At 43.4% G+C, this 22,720-nt stretch overlaps 1 protein-coding gene across 1 annotated transcript in view; it reads right to left on the minus strand.

The window, feature by feature from the left end:
• Positions 1 to 22,720, minus strand: part of TESK2 (testis associated actin remodelling kinase 2) — a 100,114-nt gene that overhangs the window by 54,404 nt on the left and 22,990 nt on the right. The window contains exons 3-4 of the mRNA XM_068141599.1: positions 13,268 to 13,389; positions 213 to 261 (exon numbers count right to left, since the gene is read on the minus strand). Of these exons, the coding sequence (XP_067997700.1) occupies positions 213 to 261; positions 13,268 to 13,389 (171 nt within the window). The remainder of the gene's footprint in view (positions 1 to 212; positions 262 to 13,267; positions 13,390 to 22,720) is intronic.

Here is a 22,720-nt window from a genome sequence, read left to right on the forward strand (position 1 = left end):
GTGCTTCTGATGAGGAAAGACATCAAAGGCTAGGAGCAAAGTACTCTTCTCAGGCCTGGTTGTGCAGTCTTCCCACTACTGCATAGCAAGTAGAATGTGAGTAACTCACTAGTCACCATAAAAGAAACTATCACTCAAGGTGAACAGCAGTAGAAGAATCTGGCCTGAGAACTGTTTCATAATTGAGTATGTATATCACGAAATAGTCTTACCTCAGTAAGTGCATGCAGCTGTCCTTGATGCACACAGACACCCATAAACCTACAAGAAACAAGAAAAGAAAAGTGGTTTGGGATTTTTTGTCCCCCCCTACTTTTTTCCCCCCTCCTCCTGTAAAGAAACTATGATAGGAAGTACTGGCTATGCCAAGAGAGAAGAAAGAAGAGAAAAAAAAACAGCCAACCAACAAACACCCTCATAGATACTGCATATCACAAGGCTGATTATTGAAAAGTCTCAACACAAACCAAAATCACATGTCTACACTACAATAACTTGAACTAGCAGTTGCAGGAGAGCCCAGGAGACAGCTCAGCCTCAAGGTGGAAAGTTACTAATTCAACTACAAGCAAAGGGCAGCACAGAATAAATGTATGCAGAAAGGAACAGCCTCAGAGTTCTGCTTTAAGGAAGTTTAAGTCAAGTAACCCACTGCTGGTCTGCACAAACAGAAAATTACTTCCCTTTGTGTTTTGCTGCTTAAGCATAAAGATGTTTCTTCTAATCCCATTCCTAACCAGTGAGGAATATAAGGGCACACAAGTACAGCACACATCCCCTCCCCACCCCCCTATTTCCAACAGCTGAGTGGAAGCAAGTGTTGCTAGTACCCTGTATGCACACAATGCACTAAAGTTACCTACACTGCAGAAAGCTCAGGCTCCTGCTGTCACCAGCAGTGACTGTCACCTTTCAGTTTTTCTGGAAAGCACAGAGAATGTGCCATACATTTCATACAAGGGGAACAACTGAAAGCTCACCCTTACCACAACACAAGCTGAACTGAAAAGTGGCAAAATGCAGATTAATATTAATAGCAAACATCTCCCATGAGAAAGCTAAGTAAAACTGGAAATTGTATGCACTTCAGAGGCCTCCTTGCACGATGAAAGTGTTGGCTCTTCTTAGATTAACTAATCTTCATGTGTGGAGCAGATGTTAGTCAGTTAGAGGGTAGAAAGGCTCTGCAGAGGGACCTCAACTGACTGGACAGATGGGCAGAGTCCAATGGGATGGCATTCAACATGTCCAAGTGCCGAGTGCTGCACTTTGGCTATGGCAACCCCATGCAGAGCTACAGGCTGGGGTCGGAGTGGCTGGAAAGTTCCCAAACAGACAGGGACCTGGGGGTGCTGATTGACAGCTGCCTAAACATGAGCCAGCAGTGTGCCCAGGTGGCCAAGAGGGCCAATGGCATCCTGGCCTGCATTAGGAATAGTGTGGCCAGCAGGAGCAGGGAAGTCATTGTGCCCCTGTACTCTGCATTGGTTAGGCCGCACCTTGAGTCCTGTGTTCAGTTCTGGGCTCCTCAGTTTAAGAAGGACATTGAGACACTTCAATGTGTCCAGAGAAGGGCAACAAGGCTGGGGAGAGGCCTTGAGCACAGCCCTATGAGGAGTGGCTGAGGGAGCTGGGATTGTTTAGCCTGGAGAAGAGGAGGCTCAGGGCTGACCTCATTGCCCTCTACAACTACCTGAAAGGTGGTTGTAGCCGGGAAGGGGTTGGTCTCTTCTCCCAGGCAACCAGCACCAGAACAAGGGGACACAGTCTCAAGCTGCGCCAGGGGAGGTTTAGACTCGAGGTGAGGAGGAAGTTCTTCACCGAGCGAGTCATTCGGCATTGGAACAGGTTGCCCAGGGAGGTGGTGGAGTCACTGTCCCTGGAGGCGTTCAAGGGGAGATTGGACATGGCACTCGGTGCCATGGTCTAGTCATGGGGTCTGTGTTGATAGGTTGGACTCGATGATCCTCGAGGTCCTTTCCAACCTAAGTTACACTGTGATACTGTATCATTTAGATTTTGCTCTTGACAAGCAAAAACCACCTTGGCTGTTATTTCCACAACAGTCAGAAAGTTCCACTTGGCAAGCAAGCAGTAGCATGATTCCATTAAATGTGACAGGGGAATCCTATGGAGCACAATTTGAAGGGAAAGGACCTTATATATCCTCAGACATTGCTGAATTTAAAAACAAAATGATGCAAGACACACATAGTACTAGTTCAGCTAAGCTGCTTTTCAAGAAATGAATGATCCTTACTGTTCTCTTGTCTAACAGCTGACTGGTAAATTACAAGCAGCCAAAGGAAAATAACACAGGTAAGGTTCTTTGCCTAAGCTGAGCAGTGGAAATCTGTTTTTATAACCAAAGAGGCCACAGGACTTGTACTTGGAACTTCTGTTGCTTGTTTTTACCTCCAAAAATATTCCCTGAATAAAAGATAGGAATCTTAATTGGACAGACAGTAAAAATCCCATTCCTCTTGTTAACTAGAAGAACAATAGGTCAGAGAAGGGCAGCAAAGCTGGTGAGAGGCCTGGAGCACAAGCCCTGTGAGGAGAGGCTGAGGGAGCTGGGGTTGCTTAGCCTGGAGAAGAGGAGGCTCAGGAGAGACCTTATTGCTGTCTACAACTACCTGAAGGGAGGTTGTAGACAGGTAGGGGCTGGTCTCTTCACCCAGGCAAGCAGCACCAGAACAAGAGGACACAGTCTCAAGCTGCACCAGGAGAGGTTTAGGCTGGATGTTAGGAAGAAGTTCTTCACAGAAAGAGAGATTGGCCATTGGAATGGGATGCCCAGGGAGGTGGTGGAGTCACCATCACTGGAGGTGTTCAGATGAGACTTGATAAGGTGCTTGGTTGCATGGTTTAGTTGATTAGGTGGTGTTGGATGATAGGTTGGACATGATGATCTTGAAGGTCTCTTCCAGCCTGGTCTATTCTATTCTATTCTGTATATGGATACACACATGCTTACAAACATCTACATATTTCAGAAGAGACTGGATGGGGCGCTTGGTGCCATGGTTTAGTTGATTAGATTGTGCTGAATGATAGGCTGGACTTGATGATCCCAAAGGCCTTTTCCAACCTGGTTAATTCTATTCTATAACCAGGTGTTCAGGGGAAAGGGAAGAAGGGTCCTTTTAGATACACGGTCTACTCACATCACTGCCGTTTCTGTGTTCACCTCACACAGCAATTGCGTATGGAGAACATTGTAACAAGTTGACAAGCTTCCTGAGACTGAGAAATATAGACTCCTTCAGAGCAGAAATCTGTTTCTTCCTCAATATATTCTCAAAGTCTCCAGAGGCCTGAGGCATAGTGTTAATAGATTTACAAGCAAAACTGGAAAAAGAAACCCAAGATATGAGTCCCACTATTAGACAACTATTGAAAGTATGATTTTCTCTTTTGTGAATGACACAAGGTTAATCCAGGACTGCAGTATTTTCAGTCAACCAAGATTGAGGCTAAGCAGTTAAAAACAATACTGCTTTCCTCTACACATCCACTCTTCCTTTGCAAAGTTGATTACTTTTAAATTAGGAATTCAGTGTGTTTGACTTAGTTGTAAAATATTAATGCAGTCAGGACTTAGTAAAAAATTTGGCTAAGTTAAATTTCTTGCCTCATCTTTACCAAACAAGAAAACTATCACTGTCACACCAAGACTAGCAGAACGTACCTTTTTCTCTAACCTGCTTTGATCAAGGGAAGTCTCAGTGGAAACACTCACTACCTTTGTGCTTAAGGCAGAAAAGACACACTGGTTCAAGTTACCAAGAGCTCAAAAATTCTTAAACATCCAGGGTTTCTACTGGGAAACAGACATACACATACATACAGACATACTGCTGATTGACAGCCGCCTGAATATGAGCCAGCAGTGTGCCCAGGTGGCCAAGAGGGCCATTGGCATCCTGGCCTGCATTAGGAATAGTGTGACCAGCAGGAGCAGGGAAGTCATTGTGCCCCTGTACTCTGCTTTGGTTAGGCTGCACCTTGAGTGCTGTGTCCAGTTCTGGGCTCCTCAGTTTAAGAAGGACATTGAGACACCTGAACATGTCCAGAGAAGGGCAACAAGGCTGGGGAGAGGCCTTGAGCACAAGCCCTATGAGGAGAGGCTGAGGGAGCTGGGATTGTTTAGCCCGGAGAAGAAGAGGCTCAGGGGAGACCTTATTGCCCTCTACAGCTACCTGAAAGGTGGTTGTAGCCAGGAAGGGGTTGGTCTCTTCTCCCAGGCAAGCAGCACCAGAACAAGGGGACACAGTCTCAAGCTGCGCCAGGGGAGGTGAGGAGAAAGTTCTTCACCAAGCGAGTTGTTTGTCATTGGAATGTGCTGCCCAGGGAGATGGTGGAGTCCCCGTCCCTGGAGGTGTTCAAGAGGGGATTGGATGTGGCACTTGGTGTCATGGTCTAGTCATGGGGTCTGTGTTGATAGGTTGGACTCTATGATCCTCGAGGTCTCTTCCAACCATAGTTATACTGTGATACACTACTAACTATAAATCAGAAGTTAAAAACAAAGGTCAGTATCATGCTTTCATGGGGGGGAGAGATCTAGATGAAGACACATTTATAAATTCCACATATTTAGAAGTTATTATCCAGGAAAAGAGAAACTAGACACACTGATAAAGACAGAATTAATGAGTTTACAAGCAACATATTGAAACCATTTCAACTTTGTGTCAAGAAGCTCAGTTTTCAGGCTCTGGGAAATAAATTGATAGAATAGACCTCTAGTGATCCAAATTCCTGGAAAACTTCTTAGCTGCTGAATCAAGCAGTAATAAGCCTCTTGGCTAAGCCAAGTACTGCTACAAAAAACAGTGTTGGAAAGCAGTTGCACTAAAAGGTAATACATGCAGCTGCTACCAGGAATTACAATTACCAAGCAAGACTTTACGTAAGATTTCAGCTTTTGAGATTGCCCAGATGAGATTCCAAGTTCTGTGGACAGGAAGCTGACATGCTGGTCCTACACAGCTGAGATTATTCCTCTTGGCTAGACCCACTGTCTCCAGAGCCAAAACATGCTTGTAGGTGAACTTCAGCAGAACGCCTTGTCAGCCAAAGGTTACACTTCCTATAAGCATTTCTAGTTGAAAGAGGCTTCAACGAGCCAGTCGTCCGCACCACAGGAAACTATTTGCAGATTTAAGGAAGTTTACTTTCAAGACAGTGTATCTGGCCTTATCAGAAAAGCTGAAGCACTTCCAAAACTCTGACTAGGTGCTGGAAGTCTCCCCAGAACCTGCAAATATGAAGGACGCTATTTATATCCACCCCGCTAAACACAACGCAGCACGTTTCCACCACCAAATGCTTTCTAGCAAATGACAGTGGCGTTCAGAAGTTGGAAGATTGTTTCCATAAACCTCCATCAAGCTGGAATATCTCCTCTCCTAGACAAGTGTAAGAGAAAGTACTCTGGATATTTTTCTCAGCTACCCTGCTTTCATTTCAGTGAGACTGCAAAACAGATAATTCTGGAAAGGAAAGGAGAGATTAAGAGCTGTATCCTCACCCTACAATCTTTGCCTTCTTGACAAATCAAGAAAAACAAATATCCAGGTTATACAGCAACTGTAGACATCCAGACATGGAACACATGCTTCCCATTTAAAGAACTTCACCAGGGACTTATTCCTGTTCTATGCATAAACCTGGGCGGCTACACTCTAACATAAGCGGATGTCCTCTGAAATCATACTACTTGTATGATGAAACTCAGCAGCTTGGTAACATTAAACATAAGAAACAAACCAAATGCACCAATGCAAAAGGCTCTCATATCAGCTAAGTAACACAAAGCAAAACAAGGTCAAAAGACGAGATGCTCAATCCACAGCACTGACAGTTACTGGAGAAGGAAGAGGAGCAAGAACATTAAGCCTGCACCAAGACCTTCCTTCATGCTTTAGTTATGCTAAGTTACAAATGTATTTTAAGTTTTCTGCACTTGCCTTTTGATTCAAGATGTATCATAGTATCAGTCAGGGTTGGAAGGGACCACAAGGATCAGCTAGTTCCAACCTCCCTGCCATGGGCAGGGACACCCCACACTAGATCAGGCTGGCCACAGCCTCGTCCAGCCTGGGCTTAAACACCTCCAGGGATGGGGCCTCAACCACCTCCCTGGACAACCCATTCCAGGGCTTCACCACCCTCAAGGTGAAGAACCTCCTCCTCACATCCAGCCTGAATCTCCCCACCTCCAGCTTCATTCCATTCCCCCTAGTCCTATCACTACCTGAGATCCTGAGAAGTCCTTCCCCAGCCTTCCTGTAGGCCCCCTTCAGATACTGGAAGGCCACAATTAGGTCACCTTAGAGCCTTCTCCTCTTCAGACTGAACAGCCTCAAGTCCTTCAGTCTGTCCTCATAGGAGAGGTGCTCCAGCCCTCTGATCATCCTCATGGCCCTTCTCTGGACACGTTACAGCACCTCCACATCCCTCTTGTAATAGGGGCTCCTGTACAGGTAATGTGTTTCATTTGTCCTTCCTGTAACATATTCTCCACCACACATATGGCCTCTCCTCTGCCTCTCCTCTGCTGTCTTGCACGCAGCGTTTCTAAAATACTCCTTCTTGATAACTAAATTAGACAGGGAGAAGTGAAAGTATTTTCCCTTTCTGTTATTGTTCACTAGAGGACAAAGGATGCTAAAACACAAAAGGTATCCTTCTGCCTATTGTTAAGAAGTCAATCACAAGTAATTTCACAAAAAGAAAAGTTTGACAGGAGAAAACTGCACCAACACACACCACACACCCTCCCGGCTCCCCCCACCCAGTGCTGTGTTTCCAAGGTGCTAGATTTGTCTGAAAGGAGATGAAACAAAACTCCCCTTGAAAGAAGTTCACCTAATATGCAGTGTTTGCTTATCTTTATGTGTCTCTGTGTGTGTGTGCGTGCATGCATACAAGAAGGTGGATTTAATCAGCGAGTCAATCTGCCTGCGTGCTCACTGCCAAACGCAGCAATACCTCCAAGTGCTCCCACGAGTGCACTTCAAGACATGAGCTAAGGCTTTCTGAAGAAACACAATGTTTTAAAGGAAGTCCCCAAGGTGCAGATCAAATGAAGAAACACTTTTTATGCAAACAGTAGTGGTATTAAAGACTGTAACTCTATCTCAAAATTAAAGACAGGCTAATTTAAGAGACAGCACAGGAGATGGAGAATCTGGGTTAGCACCCCACATTATTTGTGAAAATGAGAAAAAAACACACCTGTAAGACATTACCAGAATGAAAAGGTATCAAGCTGCAGCCCTAAGGCTCCTTCCCAGCTAGGACACAAGGACAAAGATTTTGTGAGTCCTTTCCAGCCCTATTTTCTTACTTTAGGTTAGGTAAAAACTCCTAACTATGGCAAGCAAATCAGCATTCAGAGAGGCAGCAAAGCAGTAAGAAACGTTTAAAATACACACTAGACCTTTCATAACCCTGGTACCAGATCTAACCCATGTCTTGAACAGCAATGTGCTTTAAATGGAACAAAAGCTAGTGAGGAAATGAAGAAATGCTCCAAACTTCTGGTTTCCCTAACCTCAGCAATTACAGTCTTGTCATGCATCAGCCACCCTGTATTGAAGTGCCTATAGTAAACATCACATGGTGCAAAGCAGAACCCCAGCTCACTCTTCCACTCCTGCTCTTGCCATCTCTTTTGAGGGAATGTGATAAAACCAGAACTCCCACACCTAGGGCAGGGAGAAATGCAGATCAGAGACTGAAAAATATTTTAGTTCTCCATGTTTAGCTCATATACAGGAGTGAGGTAGAGATAGGAGATGAGCTTGATAGCAGAAACAGAGGAGAACACTCCATTAACACCATTAGCCTGCTTTTGCTGTGCACATTCCTAAAGTCCCCCTAAGCTAGCCTCTGGGGAAAAAGGCTAAACAAAAAAATTCCAGATTTTTTCATACACAGTTTGTTATGTGACTGGACAGAATGTTACTACATTACATCCAGTCTACCTCTGGAATCACACCTGCTAATTGAAAGCAACAGGGAAGGGACAAACAGAAATACCTCTAAATCCCCTTATTTTTCACCACCATGCTGATGAAGATGCAAGAGCTGGTGTATTCTATTCCAACATATTCTTAATACACAGAAAATATTCTTAGCCTTAATATATCAGAAAATATTTATATATATATATATATATATGTGGACATATTTGAGCACTAAAATCTTTCTGATGGTGCCACGGGGATGCTATACTTACTGAGGACTTGGTAGGTCAAAATCAAGCTCTTCACTTACATCAGTCTTCTGATCAAGATGGATCTACACAGCTGGCCAGGAATAGCATTTAAGCACAGAAATACTGAAATGAGTAGGGATATTTAAAGCCTTTCACCCCACAGCCAGAAACACAAGCCTTTTTTAAAGCCTAAATAATCAGACTGATACCTCACCAACTATTAGAAGCAGAGAGACTGAAGCATCTTGACACGACTGCAACTCCTGAAATAGTACAGGAGAGTCACTAAAGTCAGGACACAGACCTGCCCTTAGGTAATCTCTACCAGGCTAAGGAATGGATGAAAGTCAGCAACTACTGACAAACTCACACTCCAGAACGGTGACTGCAGGCCAGGATGAAAATGCCAAAAGGTATCTTCAGCTTGAAAACGAGCTCATAAGGACTGAAGCAAGAGCAGTTTCACATACTCAGTAATATTTATTATTCACATCAGTGCAATCAATGGCAAAAAAACTGCAAAAATTTTTGCAATGGCATCTTGAAATTAACTGTGGGCACATGGGCATAGACAGCTTGAAATTTTTGCTATGCACTTTAAAGCACTGGCAAAGGGATGGGGATTTTTATCACCTACAGGGTAATAATGATCTTTGGCTCCCAAATACACCACTAGGAAGATGAATCTCCTCTTTCTTCCATATCACTTAGTTCTACACAAACCAGGGAAGAGTTCTATGACAAAAACATTGATTGAATTACAAATTTTAGGCACCAAAGCATGAGGATGTTCAAAAAAACACCAATCTGCACCCAGATTAAGGATGACTTCAGTACCCCAAAACCAATGCATCATGGCCGAATCTGGCATTCACTTTCTAAAACATTAACTGACTGAACTGCACATACTGAAACAAGCTGAGAGCAGACTTTGGATGCCATAAAGTTAGTATCTATCCAGTGCCAGAATTTTACAAGCTACTTGATATCACAACACCTCACAGCCCTCTGTCTCGGCTACAATTAACCACTGAGTGCTCAACACTTCAGCCTAGGAACCCACTAGCAAACAACAGCTCAGACTGTATATATTATATAAAAGCAGATAACATCTTCAAGGCATGTGGAGGACATCCAGTGTCTAATCAATGCATAATTAAAGTTGAAGCCAATGACCAAACTGCTTGCTCGGTAATGTAGAGGTAGAACTTCAAAGGACAAAAATTAAGTGAAGAAACTAACATTTAAGGTCTCTGGAAAGGAGGAGTTACATGTTAGAACCTCTGGGAAGAGGATCATTCCCTTTAAATACTAATATAAACTTAAAATTTCCCAACAACAAAAAAAGAATCACAGAAAATGTTTCAGCAGAAACATGTAGAACATTTTCCTAGTGACCCCCCAGCAATACCATTCCAGCTGCTCTTAGTTGACAACATGACGATTTATGGGCTTCTGAAATATGGAGATGTTTGTAAGCATGTGTGTATCCATGGTACAGGTATGAATTGAGCAGAACAGAGTAGGGTAGAGCAGAACAGAGTAGGGTAGAGCAGAACAGAGTAGGGTAGAGCAGAACAGAGTAGGGTAGAGCAGAACAGAGTAGGGTAGAGCAGAACAGAGTAGGGTAGAGCAGAACAGAGTAGGGTAGAGCAGAACAGAGTAGGGTAGAGCAGGGTAGGATGAACTAGGCAGGAAGAGACCTTCAAGATCATCACGTCCAACCTATCATCCAACACCACCTAATCAACTAAACCATGGCACCAAACAACCCATCAAGTCTCCTCCTAAACACCTCCCATGATGGTGATTTCACCACCTCCCCGGGCAGCCCATTCTAAATGGGCAATCACTCTCTCTGTGTAGAATTTCTTCCTAACATCCAGCCTAAACCTCCCTTGGCACAGCTTGAGACTGTGTCCTCTTGTTCTGGTGCTGGCTGCCTGGGAGAAGAGACCAGCCCCCACCTGGCTACAACCTCCCTTCAGGTAGTTGTAGACAGCAATAAGCTCTCCCCTGAGCCTCCTCTTCTCCAGGCTAAGCAACCCCAGCTCCCTCAGCCTCTCCTCACAGGGCTTGTGTTCCAAACCCCTCACCAACTTTGTTGCCCTTCTCTGGACACATTCCAGCAAGTCAACATCCTTCCTAAACTGAGGGGCCCAGAGCTGGACAGATAGACAGGTAACATTTCAAAAAGGGAAAATATCTTCTCCCACACAGAGACTGGAAACAATACAGTAAGTTATTTTAAATAATGATAAAAAAAAAATGAAATTACACATAACTAACTCACAAAACCACCAAGTTATCTGCTGCAGAAAGAGAAATAATTGGGTTTAGTGTGTATTACTACTCAGCAGAAGAATAAATCTAAAAAGGATTTTCTTATTTGCATTTTCTGTAGCAATGTCCTCGCTCTCTGCAGCAAGGGAATTTACCTAACAGATAAGAGGAAAAAAAAAGCAGTATTTTTTCCACCAGGGAATCAACTCTCTTTGAAGAGGTCTCAAATCATGCCATTTATAAAGCAAGCATAGTTTAGTCTTCAAAACATATTATGCAAAGATAAAACACTTCTATTTAAGTCATTTATTTCTTTTGTGTTCACTTATAACATAGTTGAGCACACAGAAGAAGAAGAAAAAATGCTTCTCTATCAATCCTGTGTAATAACTGTGATCAAATGGAATGCCTTCCCTGCTTCATGCATAAATCAATGTATGATTTTCTTTCTTCAAGACCATCTGTGCAACACCACGAACTTCAAATTATTCATAGGCTCTAAGGCCAGAAGGGACCAGTATATCATTGATACGATCTCTCAGGCATCATAAGACATTTAAGTTTCAGCAATTACTCAGAGCTGAGCACAATAACTTTTGTTCTCAGCAGTATCTGCGTAACTCCATTCAAGGAGGAGGGCAGGGTTTCATGAAGCTGCAGCTGAATGCTTTTTTAGAATCACAGAATCACCAAGATGGAAGAGACCTCAAAGATCATCAAGTCCAAACTGCCACCATGGACCTCATGACTAAACCATGGCACCGAGTGCCATGTCCAATCCCCTCTTGAACACCTCCAGCGATGGTGACTCCACCACCTCCCTGGGCAGCTCATTCCAATGGCTAACAACTCTCTCAGTGAAGAACTTTTTCCTCACCTTGAGCCTAAACTTCCCCTGGTGCAGCTTGAGACTGTGTCCTCTTGTTCTGGTGCTGGTTGCCTGGGAGAAGAGACCAAACTCCTCCTGGCTACAACCTCCCTTCAGGTAGCTGTAGACAGCAATAAGGTCTCCCCTGAGCCTCCTCTTCTAAACAATGCCAGCCTGTCAAACTATCACTTTCCTAGTTTCCCTCAACCTTGATCCAAGCAAGTATTTTGAGTAAGTTGTGAGGTTAGGTGCTTTTTTAAAACAAACAAAATAAACACAAAATTGATAAAGAAACTGATGATGTGCGCTGACTTCACAATTCTGACAATGCCAGTCCTGAGAAGTTACCTTGCTAAACCTTAAAAAGCAGCTGTGTAAGACCCCAGGATCATACACTGCTTATCTACGGATTCTGAGGGAGAGGAAATGGTAGACAGATATATGAAACAATTACTGTTCCTGAAACCTAAAAAGTCAGATATCTGACATCATCAGAAAACAGAACAGACAAAGGAGGTGCTGGGAACTCACCTCGCCTTGGATCTGAGAAAAACTAATTACAGTTAGGTAACAGGTAACCTGTTAGGGAAGGATTACTACAACATTCAAATAAATATACTGTGATAAAACCAACACAGTATATCATGAGTAAAAATTCTGTAGATTCACAGGTTTGGGGGGTTTTAAGGGGAAAAAAACCTTAGAGAATAGGTATAAATTAGTGGAATGGTCCCTTCAGATAATCTAAATACTTCTGATGCCTCTGCTTATAAATATTGAAGGAAACAAACAAGATAGTAATGTTACACATCATAGTATCATAGTATCAGTCAGGGTTGGAAGGGACCACAAGGATCATCTAGTTCCAACCTCCCTGCCATGGGCAGGGATACCCCACACTAGATCAGGCTGGCCAGAGCCTCATCCAGGCTGGGCTTAAACACCTCCAAGGATGGGGCCTCAACCACCTCCCTGGACAACCCATTCCAGGGCTTCACCACTCCAGGGACATCAGCTCATGGAGACTGAGCTAGGACTTCAAGGATCAGAAAAGCTGATTATAAAGGGTTTTAGCAACTAGTATTATGTCTCTATTATTTAACAATCCAGAAAAGAAGAGGAAATCAGGTACTTCACTGCATCTCCAGAACTTTCCAATTTTGCTGCCTGAGAGTATCAAAATGGATCTCAGCTGTGCAACAGCAGTTTAGGAGAAAGTCCTCTGTCCTCACATCTTTCTCATTTCTTGCTGTTATGGTTTCAGTTAATTATGTGAAATATTTGCCATAGAAGAGTAACCAAGACTGAGAAGATTCAAGGCATAACAAGACACACATTGCAACATTTTGGCTTTGCATCCAGTAGGGTATTGCAAAACAAGAACTACCTTTTTTCTTTCCAGAGCAGATAAATCAGATTAGTTCAGCTCTAATTTGTTTTCTTTGGTCCCTCCTATCCCACCTTGCAATAAGGAAATGCTAAACATTAGAAAACAGACCTAAAAAGATGAGGAAGCTATGGCACTTTGCATTGCTCATCTGCAAGATTAATAACCATGGGTTATTTGAATGGTGTTGAATTTGGAGTAATTCATTACAAGAAACCAAATTTCACTCTTCATAGGTTTCTGAATCAGTAAAATGATATGATGAGAAACCATGGGTGTCTCTGAAGTACATTATTTGTTATTGGTAAACTTCAGATACCAAAATCATGTGGGTTTTCAATCTGTTCAAATCTTCCTCCTCCCCTCCCTCCATCTAATTAGAAGCTGATCCTAACACATTCACAACAGACACAGCTAGAATCTTAAAAAGAAAGCAAGCAAGCTCTGCTGAAGACAACATGTCTCTATACAATTCAGGGGGGAAAAAAAGCAAGTATACCTCAAGATGTTTGGATGTGAGAGTCTATTCATAAGTTGAACCTCTTTCAGCATGTTTGCTCTGTTGCTGTTCAGTGTGTTCATCTTCAATGCCATTACCTGGTCTGAAGTTCTGTGCCTTACCTGCAGGATACAAACAAAAAATGGTAAGGATATAAAATGCAAGACTGAGACACCAGTAATGTTTCACTACAACTGCGTGACAAATTATTTACACCCTGATTTCTGTGGTCTTTATCACACAGGTTACTTCCTATAAGCGTGCCATCCAAATGTGAGAAAGTGTCTTGTTCTTCTCTTGCAACTGGTGATGACCAAAAGCTTGAGAAGTTTGTGGGGGGAAAAAAATCATTATCAGCTTCCTAGAAAAAGTGAAGGAAACCACTTATTTGTCCAGGGACAGAAAGTGTCCAGGTCCAAGCCCTGTGAAACTCACCTTCATTCCACTCATATCCCTTTTATTTTCCCACTGCAGTGGTATCATTGTTGCACAGAAGGTGTCATGACAAGACTTGCTGGTTACAGCTATAAAGCAGATTTCAGAGGTGTTCAGCGCTCACTTCTGAACAAAGATCAGATTATACACTGAATGGAAATGAAGCATTCCTACCAACCCCTGCTGCAAAGCAGAGATGTTACTGGACATGGTGTGAGCCAGCCAAGGACCATCAGTATGAAAAAGAGGGTTCCTGTAGCACCTGCACGAAACCAGTATGCCATTCAGAGCTCCAGACAGAAATGGATGACTGTGGCCATTTCTAACTCTCAAACTAGTTCAGCTGTCATCAGCAAACAGACCAATATTATGTAGGTGTGCAGCTTTTAGAAAGGAGTTGTCACAATATCATAAGGTTTGCCAGTCCTTCAACCTTCCTTGCAGCTGGGCATTCCTACATGCATACTGGGAGTTGTGTTAGCATGATTTAATTCCCCCATCAGTACCCACAGCTCAGACAAAATGTGTACTTCTCAAAGCACTAAACTACCACCACAGTGAAGTCATTCATCTTTGTGGAGATTAGTTTGGAAGTTAGTGATGCAAGAATTTAAGGCTCTCCTCAACTTTCTCATTTAAAAGAGAAACCTACAGTCTGTAGATACATATAAACTATCTAAATCTTCAACAATGGCAGCCTGCCTTCTTTTATTCCAGGAGATTCTGCTTATCTTTCCCTACAAAAGGCTTCTTTAGATGTGATGTGAGCTACAGAAAGAGCAGCTGAACTCCAGATAAGCAGATGCAAGAAGAAAACTGCATATGTGTTTTAGAGGTGAGGCTTCCTGGTAGGTCTGAGGCAGCAAGAGACACCCATCGTCAAGTTTTATTTACACACCCTATCTTCAAGAACAAGGAGTGTACTTCAGCTAAACATTCTCACCTAGACACAAAGCACCACGAATTCAGCACAGGGATGGGGAGGAAACAGTGTCATGTTTCAGATGTGTGCCTGGCTTAACACTTCCAAGTTGCTTACTCCCATCCTGGTTTCAAGTAGAGGGTAGCACTGGCAAGATCACAGTAAAGTGTGGTAAAAAACATTGAGAGACTGAGCAAGGAGAAAAACAGCCCACAGATGCTGCTGCTTCTGTACCTCCCCTGTCCACACACATAAGCTCCTCAGATGCCTCACCCACAGTCACCCAATAATCCCAGCACAAGAAAGATCAGAGAAAGGAGATGGAGAAGGATATAGATACCAGCACTGAGAGCTGAAACCAACAGCAAGGTCATAAGCACAGGAGACTCCTCCTTTCAGTGGCAGTGCTGGCTTTAGAATAAAACTGGTTGAACTAGAGCTTTAGTGCATTCTAACAAGATAATCTAGAATCCTTCTGCACACAACCTGTCTTGCCTGTTTGGCATGCTTATTGGTTTTAAGCAGGATGATTGCATGTTAAGTTGATGAGGTTTCTTGTTACTTGTCAGGTTTCTTGTGTCCATTGCAATGCTTCCATTAATTTTTAATTCTGCTCAGCTTTTGCCTCCCCAGCCAAACTGAATCAACAAACTTAAGAGGGACAGGTCAATGAATAGATGATGACTTTTAAAGCGTGCATTTTAGCTACACCCCAGTTTAACAAGCAGTAATGCTTCAGCTTGAGGAAACAGGAGGTGCTGGAAGGTGTCCAGAGAAGGGCCACAAGGATGGTCAGAGGGCTAGAGCACCTCTCCTATGAGGACAGACTGAAGGAGTTGGGGCTGTTCAGTCTGCAGAAGAGAAGGCTCCAAGGTGACCTCATTGTGGCCTTCCAGTATCTGAAGGGGGCCTACAGGAAGGCTGGGGAAGGACTTCTCAGGATGTCAGGTAGTGATAGGACTAGGGGGAATGGAATGGAATGAAGCTGGAGGTGGGGAGATTCAGGCTGGATGTGAGGAGGAGGTTCTTCACCATGAGAGTGGTGAAACCCTGGAATGGGTTGTCCAGGGAGGTGGTTGGGGCGCCGTCCCTGAAGGTGTTTAAGCTCAGGCTGGCTGAGGCTGTGGCCAGCCTGATGTAGTGTGGGGTGTCCCTGCCCATGGCAGGGGGTTGGAACTAGATGATTCTTGTGGTCCCTTCCAACCCTGACTGATACCATGAAAAGGTGGGAGGAGAAGCTTTAACAGACTTAAGAAAGAAAGATTTGTTCCAACAATGCACATTCAAATAAAGAAACAAATACATTAATTTCATTTACTATTTAAAACCTTTGAAAGCTAACCCAGCACACCTCCTCTGGGAGAAGGGTTAGGAATCGTGGGTGCTGTGGTGGACTAATTTGAGGTTTGGAGGGAATGGGGAAAATTTGAAGAAATTTAACTCCTACAGGCAGAGAGCTGCTCTCAACAGAGCTTCCTCAGAAATCAGCTTTTCACTAACACAGAAGCTTCAAGATCTGCCAAAAGGGAATGAATAGTGGTAGAAGGTGAGCAGGAACTCCAATGGAGTGTGGTCTCAAGCAGTGTTTGCCTTCTTATTAAGTCTGCTAGGTAGCTACCTCTATTTCCTGTCCACTTCTAAAATTTGCTGTGTTTCATACCAAAATTTCAAGTCCCCTTGCTTCAACTCTGAGGTAAAAGTAGAATCTAAAATAGAATCTTCTTCCTTGTCTTTGCCTTTTGCCTGGTTCTGGCTGCTCTTCTTGAGGAAACCTCAGAAGAGAGGGTGGGTAGGTTGTCTGGAGCACCGTGTCCTGCATGCTTCCTGGATTTTCAGGTCTGATATGCAAGAGGAAGTGGTCAGCAACTGCTTCTCAATGGTGTGACTGTCCACAGTACTAACTCCACATTCAGCAAAACTTGAGCTCTGATTTCTAGCCTGTTCTGTCCATGTAACTGGTCTCTAAACAGCACCAGCACTGCCATGCTTTGTTTCATTTAAAGGGACACTGTAAGGTAGCACCAGCAATTTTCTTTGAACTTCCATATACTGTTCTGATGTTGGAGGATGTATTCCTCCAACAAGCACAAGCCCTATGAGGAGAGGTTGAGGGAGCTGGGATCCTTTAACCTGAAGAAGAGGAGGCTCAGGGGAGAGACTTTATTGCTCTCTACAACTATCTGAAAGGAGGATGTAGACAGGTGGGGGTTGGTCTCCCAGGCAACCATCAACAGAAACATAGGATACAGTCTCAAGCTGTGCCAGGGGAAGTTTAGGCTCAAGGTGAGCAGAAAGTTCTTCACAGAAAGAGTAATTGGCCAGTGGAAAGTGCTGCCCAGGGAGGTGGTGGAGTCCCCATCCCTGGAGGTGTTCAAAAAAAGATTGAACGTGGCACTTGAAGCCATGGTTTAGTTGTCATAAGGTGTTAGGTAATAGGCTGGACTTGATGATTTCTGAGGTCTTTTCCAACCTGGCTAATTCTGTGATTCCTGCTGAATCTGACAGAACAGCAAATTACCTAGTCCAACCAAAGGAGAGGTGGGAAAACAGGGACTCTCTTGATAGCTACCCTTTAAGCAAGCAAGAAGCAGCAGAACTGGAGGTGAGAGGGTGTCTTCTCAAGAGGACAATATCCAATGTTACAAATAAAATTAAATACCAGTTTATGTATTACAGAAAACAATGCTAATCACTTGGTATATGCATAAGGCTAATTGTGTTCTCTCCTCTGAAGCACTGCTGGCTAGCAGCACTTCCACAGCATGAACTGATTGCAAACAGGGAGCAAACAGATCCTGTCTTATTTTCAGTCAAGCTCCAGATTTATCTACACAGAAAGCACTATCAGTTGCACTACCTTCTGTGCCTACTTACCTGTCAGTAACACCCTAGACAAAATGTGTGTTCGTTCTGCATTCCTTTACCAAAACCCTGCCAAGTTGTTTGGTTTAAATCCTTCAGCCCCTTTCAGATCACCTCAGTTCAATGAAAGTGATGTTTCAACCACCTGACTGCTCCAGAAGGAAAGCTAGTAAATATTTGGGAAAAACCCCTGATCCAATTTAGCATTTGTTCACAAGGCAGTTGGCCTCAGGCATACATCTGAACACTCAACATAAACAGGGATTCACTCACGCAATCCAAACCTTTCACCGATGCAGCTTGCAGGCTGCTGTAAAGCTTTTAAAGCTGCTGACATTATTATTAATTAGGCTTCCTTGCATATCAGAGCAAGTAACCTTTTGGTGATGTCTGGATGATCATGTGTCTGCTTGGAAATATTCTGACAATCCCACAGCTGCTTTCCCATGCTGCTTTGCACGTGCTTTTGCCATCTCATTCTGCTTACCAATGTGTCTCCATCTTGGAGGTCACAGTAACCAGATACTGCCTCTGTTTTATTGCTGGCAGGCAGTTAAACTGGCTCTTTGCACCCTGATTCTTCTAGGATCAAAGTACTTTGCAAGTACTTTGACTTAGCAACAGCTAGCTGCATGGCATGGCCTGCTAGCTCACTGTGTCTCCAAACTACATTCTGACGCTGAAGCTTACCCCTTCCTTCCAAAGAGAGTGCAATGTAGAGGAGGTAATGGATTCAGGTGCAGAAACAGTAATATCAGGAAATATGAAGGAAATCCCATAGCAGTGATTGAGCTGGGCTCACATCCAAAAGAACTCATCATTGTATGAGCACTGTACCAAGTCCACGTGAGAAGTATCCTGCAGAAACTGGAGGTTTAATTTTCAGCTCACTGCTTCACTACAAAGTATTATTAAAAGACACTAAATACCATTCAGATGATGATTTGTCAAATCACATAGATACATCAGGGCTTTCTGAAAATCTAAATATTTACATTACTTCCACTTGATTGAAATTTCTAATTAATACAATTTAATTTAGATTGCTTCCACCTTGACTGAAGAGGAGAAGCAGTTAAGCAATAGCTGAAATCTAGCCTGATTTCATCTTTCACAAGGCCTTTTTGATCTGTATTATCTGTACCTTCCCAGGTGACCTTGGAATAAGCATCTGAATAACATTTCCTAATACTGATGTTATACATCTGCAAATACAACTGTGGCCCTAGTTTTTCCACCACGTTTTCATCACTATATAGATTACAAGAGGGATATGGAGGCGCTGGAAGGTGTCCAGAGAAGGGCCACAAGGATGATCAGAGGGCTGGAGCACCTCTCCTATGAGGACAGACTGAAGGAGTTGGGGCTGTTCAGTCTGCAGAAGAGAAGGCTCCCAGGTGACCTCATTGTGGCCTTCCAGTATCTGAAGGGGGCCTACAGGAAGGCTGGGGAGGGACTTTTCAGGATCTCAGGTAGTGATAGGACTAGGGGGAGTGGAATGAAGCTGGAGGTGGGGAGGTTCAGGCTGGAGGTGAGGAGGAAGTTCTTCCCCAGGAGAGTGGTGAAACCCTGGAATGGGTTGTCCAGGGAGGTGGTCAAGGCCCCATCCCTGGAGGTGTTTAAGACCAGGCTGGATGAGGCTGTGGCCAGCCTGATCTAGTGTGGGGTGTCCCTGCCCATGACAGGGGGGTTGGAACTAGATGATCCTTGTGGTCCCTTCCAACCCTGAATGATACTATGATACTATGAAGTGTTTTCTTCCAAACCTGCATTTCATTGCTTCCCAGTTTTCCCTTACCTTCCTTCTTCCAGCCTCACTATTCAATCACCTTGACAGATCTTTATTTATACAGCCTATTACATAAACTCATGTGGCCTGTCCAGCACCCAATACCAATTCTTTCTTCATTCTTTTACAAACCTCAGTCTTCACCTGGCAATTTCACCTTCACCCTTCCCTAGCACCATTTCAGAAGCAGCCCTCTCTGATCCAAATATATGACCTTCCCCAAGTTTGCTTCCTGTTTCTGGGCTCACCAAATTATCCACAAAAATGCTGCCCATTTTATTTCTACTTATATTGGTTTCACTAGCCTTACACTCACCAGTTCCAATACTTCCTTCACATTCAGATTGCAACCTTCATGTTGATGACAAGGACACCAAAGGTCAGATAGCTTTTTGCTTATCTATGCCACCTTCCATCAAACTCTTTTCTGCAACAGTCTGTGTCTTCATTTGATTTGTGAGCATTTTCTCTTGTGATAACAAGAGATGAAGATGTTACCTTAGTTACCTTTCTAGACTGTTTGCACTAGCTATGCTGTATTGACTGACTAGGTCCACAATAAAGCCAGACACATGAGATGACAAAAATAACTATTATTAAAGATTGCATCACAGGACTCCCTACTAATTGACAGGGAAACAGTCCTGAAGCAAACCAGTATTTGGCTCTGATGCAAGACCTCTCTCAAAACCAGCCTACTTCCTTGCTGTGCCAGTAGAAAGAATCTTTAAAAACCCCAACCACTCAGAGCTAGCTGCATTTCATTCAAATCCAACAGTCAAGCCATCAAGTCATCATACTCATATGGACTGTATGTGTGTGTGTCTCTCTCTCTATATATATATATATTCTCATGCCTTGAGGATGAGTGTATTAACAGAATGCCTAAACTCTGATTAAAGAAAGCTCTCTAATTGAGAAGGCAAACCTGATCTTCAGCTCAGATCACACTATTTGCAAAACTGGAGTCTCAGATGCTTTTCTAAGCATTAAAATGTAGCCACAGCAGTGACACCTGTATCAAGGCAAAATTCCCATGTTACTATGAAAATTTGCAATGACAAATAGAAGCTTGAAATGCATCAGTCCAGATGATATTAAGCTGCTATGTTGATGCTAAGGAGTCAGATTAGGTTGTGGTTGTTTTCAGAGTAATAGTATATAATGTCACTATAGTCTAACTTCTTGCAGTTAAGAGGGAAGCCTGCCAAGCATAGCAAAACTTTGCCAAACAAAACTAGTCAGAATGTGTGGCAAGAGCTTTAGCCCAGGTTCAGAAGACACACAGGAATCAGGCACAAAACAAAACCTGAAACTGTACAAAGCTGACAGTAACTGTGACTGTGCTACTTGCTATGACTAAAAACGGTTGTGAGAAATACACAGAACATGTTGGAGCCTTACTGTTGTTCCCTTAGTACAAAGGTATCACCAAAGATCCTACTTCACTAACTTATACATCAACAATTGTGGCAGTTTAGGCTGGGTGCCTTCTGTTACTGCAACATAAGCTACACCTCTGGTGTCCAGAGGGTCCAACCCAGTAGGTGGACACAGGAAATAGCACATTTCATACCTATAATATCCTGTGCCCTATAAATCCATCTGCAAAGTCATTCTCTCCCAGGCAACCAGCACCAGAACAAGAGGACACAGTCTCAAGCTGTGACAGGGGAGGTTTAGGCTGGATGTCAGGAAGAAGTTCGTCACAGAAGGAGTGATTGGCCACTGGAATGGGCTGCCCAGGGAGGTGGTGGAGTCACCATCACTGCAGGTGTTTAGGAAGAGACCGGATGGGGTGCTTGGTGCCATGGGTTAGTTGATTAGATAGTGTTAGATGATAGGCTGGACTCAATGATCTCAAAGGTCTTTTCCAACCTGGTTAATTCTATTCTATTCTCTTCTTCCCTTTCTTCTCTCATGGGAGATGCTCCCTGCCAGGTAATGGTGGGGGAGTATCTCAAGGCCTCTTAGTCCTGACTAGGCCTAATACCAGGAGGAGAAGGGGGGCAGTCTCAGACCTGGCCAGCTTGAGACTAGCCTAGCAGTGGAGGGGGAAGAAACAGACCTGGGGGTTTTGGGCATACCCTCAGGTGGGAGAAAAGGGAAGTGTTGGGAGGCTTTTGGGTGTGCTGTAAGGGACTCTCTATGCTTTGGGATTCTTTTGTCACTATGCTTTGTAGCTTCTGTAACACACTTACTGCTTTCCCTTGAAACTTCACATTGCTTTTACAATCCATTTGTGTGAGTCTCATTCTTTTGCCCTTTTCAGGGGCAAGAGAGGATCTGCCTGGCCTCAAAACAGGACAACAATTCAGTGCAGTAACAAGCTTGATCACCACAGTATATTCCACACCTACAATCAAACAAGCTCTCCCTCTTTTTTGCCCAAGTGCAGTGAATTTATAATTACTGAGGTAGCAGTACCATTGGTACTTTGCAAATCCATTTGTGTGTGCCCCAAACCCCTGAATTTTTCTCTTGTATTTAGTTTTTCTTCCTTGTCCACTGTAATGCAGAACCAGGGTCCAAAATACAGCATTCATGTATTTGAAACAAACCATTTATTGATAGGAATACGTGCATAACTCTCTGCCCTTAACTTGATCTCAAAGGAAATCGTAAAGACAGAAAGAGACTGCAGTCTTATTCTGAGAGAAAGCACAAATTAGAGGACTATAGCTCCACATTTTGGGATGAAATATAAACAGGTATAGCCCAGGTAGAGAAGCTAACTGGCTGTAGTCACTTAAGCAGAATGCAACCACATAAATTTCCCTCTGCAGTCCCAGAGAAGGAATATGGACCCACCTCTTACATATGAAGCAAGATATGCAGAAGAGCATTGTTATACCACAGCATATATATCTCAGTATACAGCTCAACTACATACTTTACACCAAGGTCCAGTGTCACATACACAGGAAAGGAAAAATAAATAGTGAGTTCAAAGTGCAGAACTAAAAGCTTATTCTTCATTTTTCATGCCAGCTATCACCACGAGCTATTATCATCAGCTCACTGAACAGCCCTGGGCATGCTGCTTCACTTTAATTCCCTCTTTACCTGCATCTATAAAATGGAGATGACATTGCTATCTACCTGCCAGGGAAATGGGAAGCCTGACAGCTGCAAATGGCTATTGTGACATCTAAAGATAACACACAATCAGATACTGTATGTCCTGTGTCCTTATTTTCCTATTTAATTTTTAATACTTATGGTTAAATATTTCCCTTATTACTATGGGTTTACCTTTCCTGAAAGATGATGGCATTTGCATAATTTGCAGCTGCTTTGCAAGCAGAATACACTCCAGGCTGAGTTCTCCTGCCATATAACAGCACTTCCAATCTTTTACTCTATATTAACAGACCAAGTATACAGTCCCCAGGCTGTACCAATGACGTCATCATTGCTATTCATCCAACATTTGTTGGGTTTG

The sequence above is a fragment of the Melanerpes formicivorus genome, unplaced genomic scaffold (genome assembly GCF_026170545.1).
Source record: "Melanerpes formicivorus ecotype bairdi unplaced genomic scaffold, bMelFor1.0.p_v2 SCAF_7, whole genome shotgun sequence".
In the NCBI taxonomy this organism is placed as follows: domain Eukaryota; kingdom Metazoa; phylum Chordata; class Aves; order Piciformes; family Picidae; genus Melanerpes; species Melanerpes formicivorus.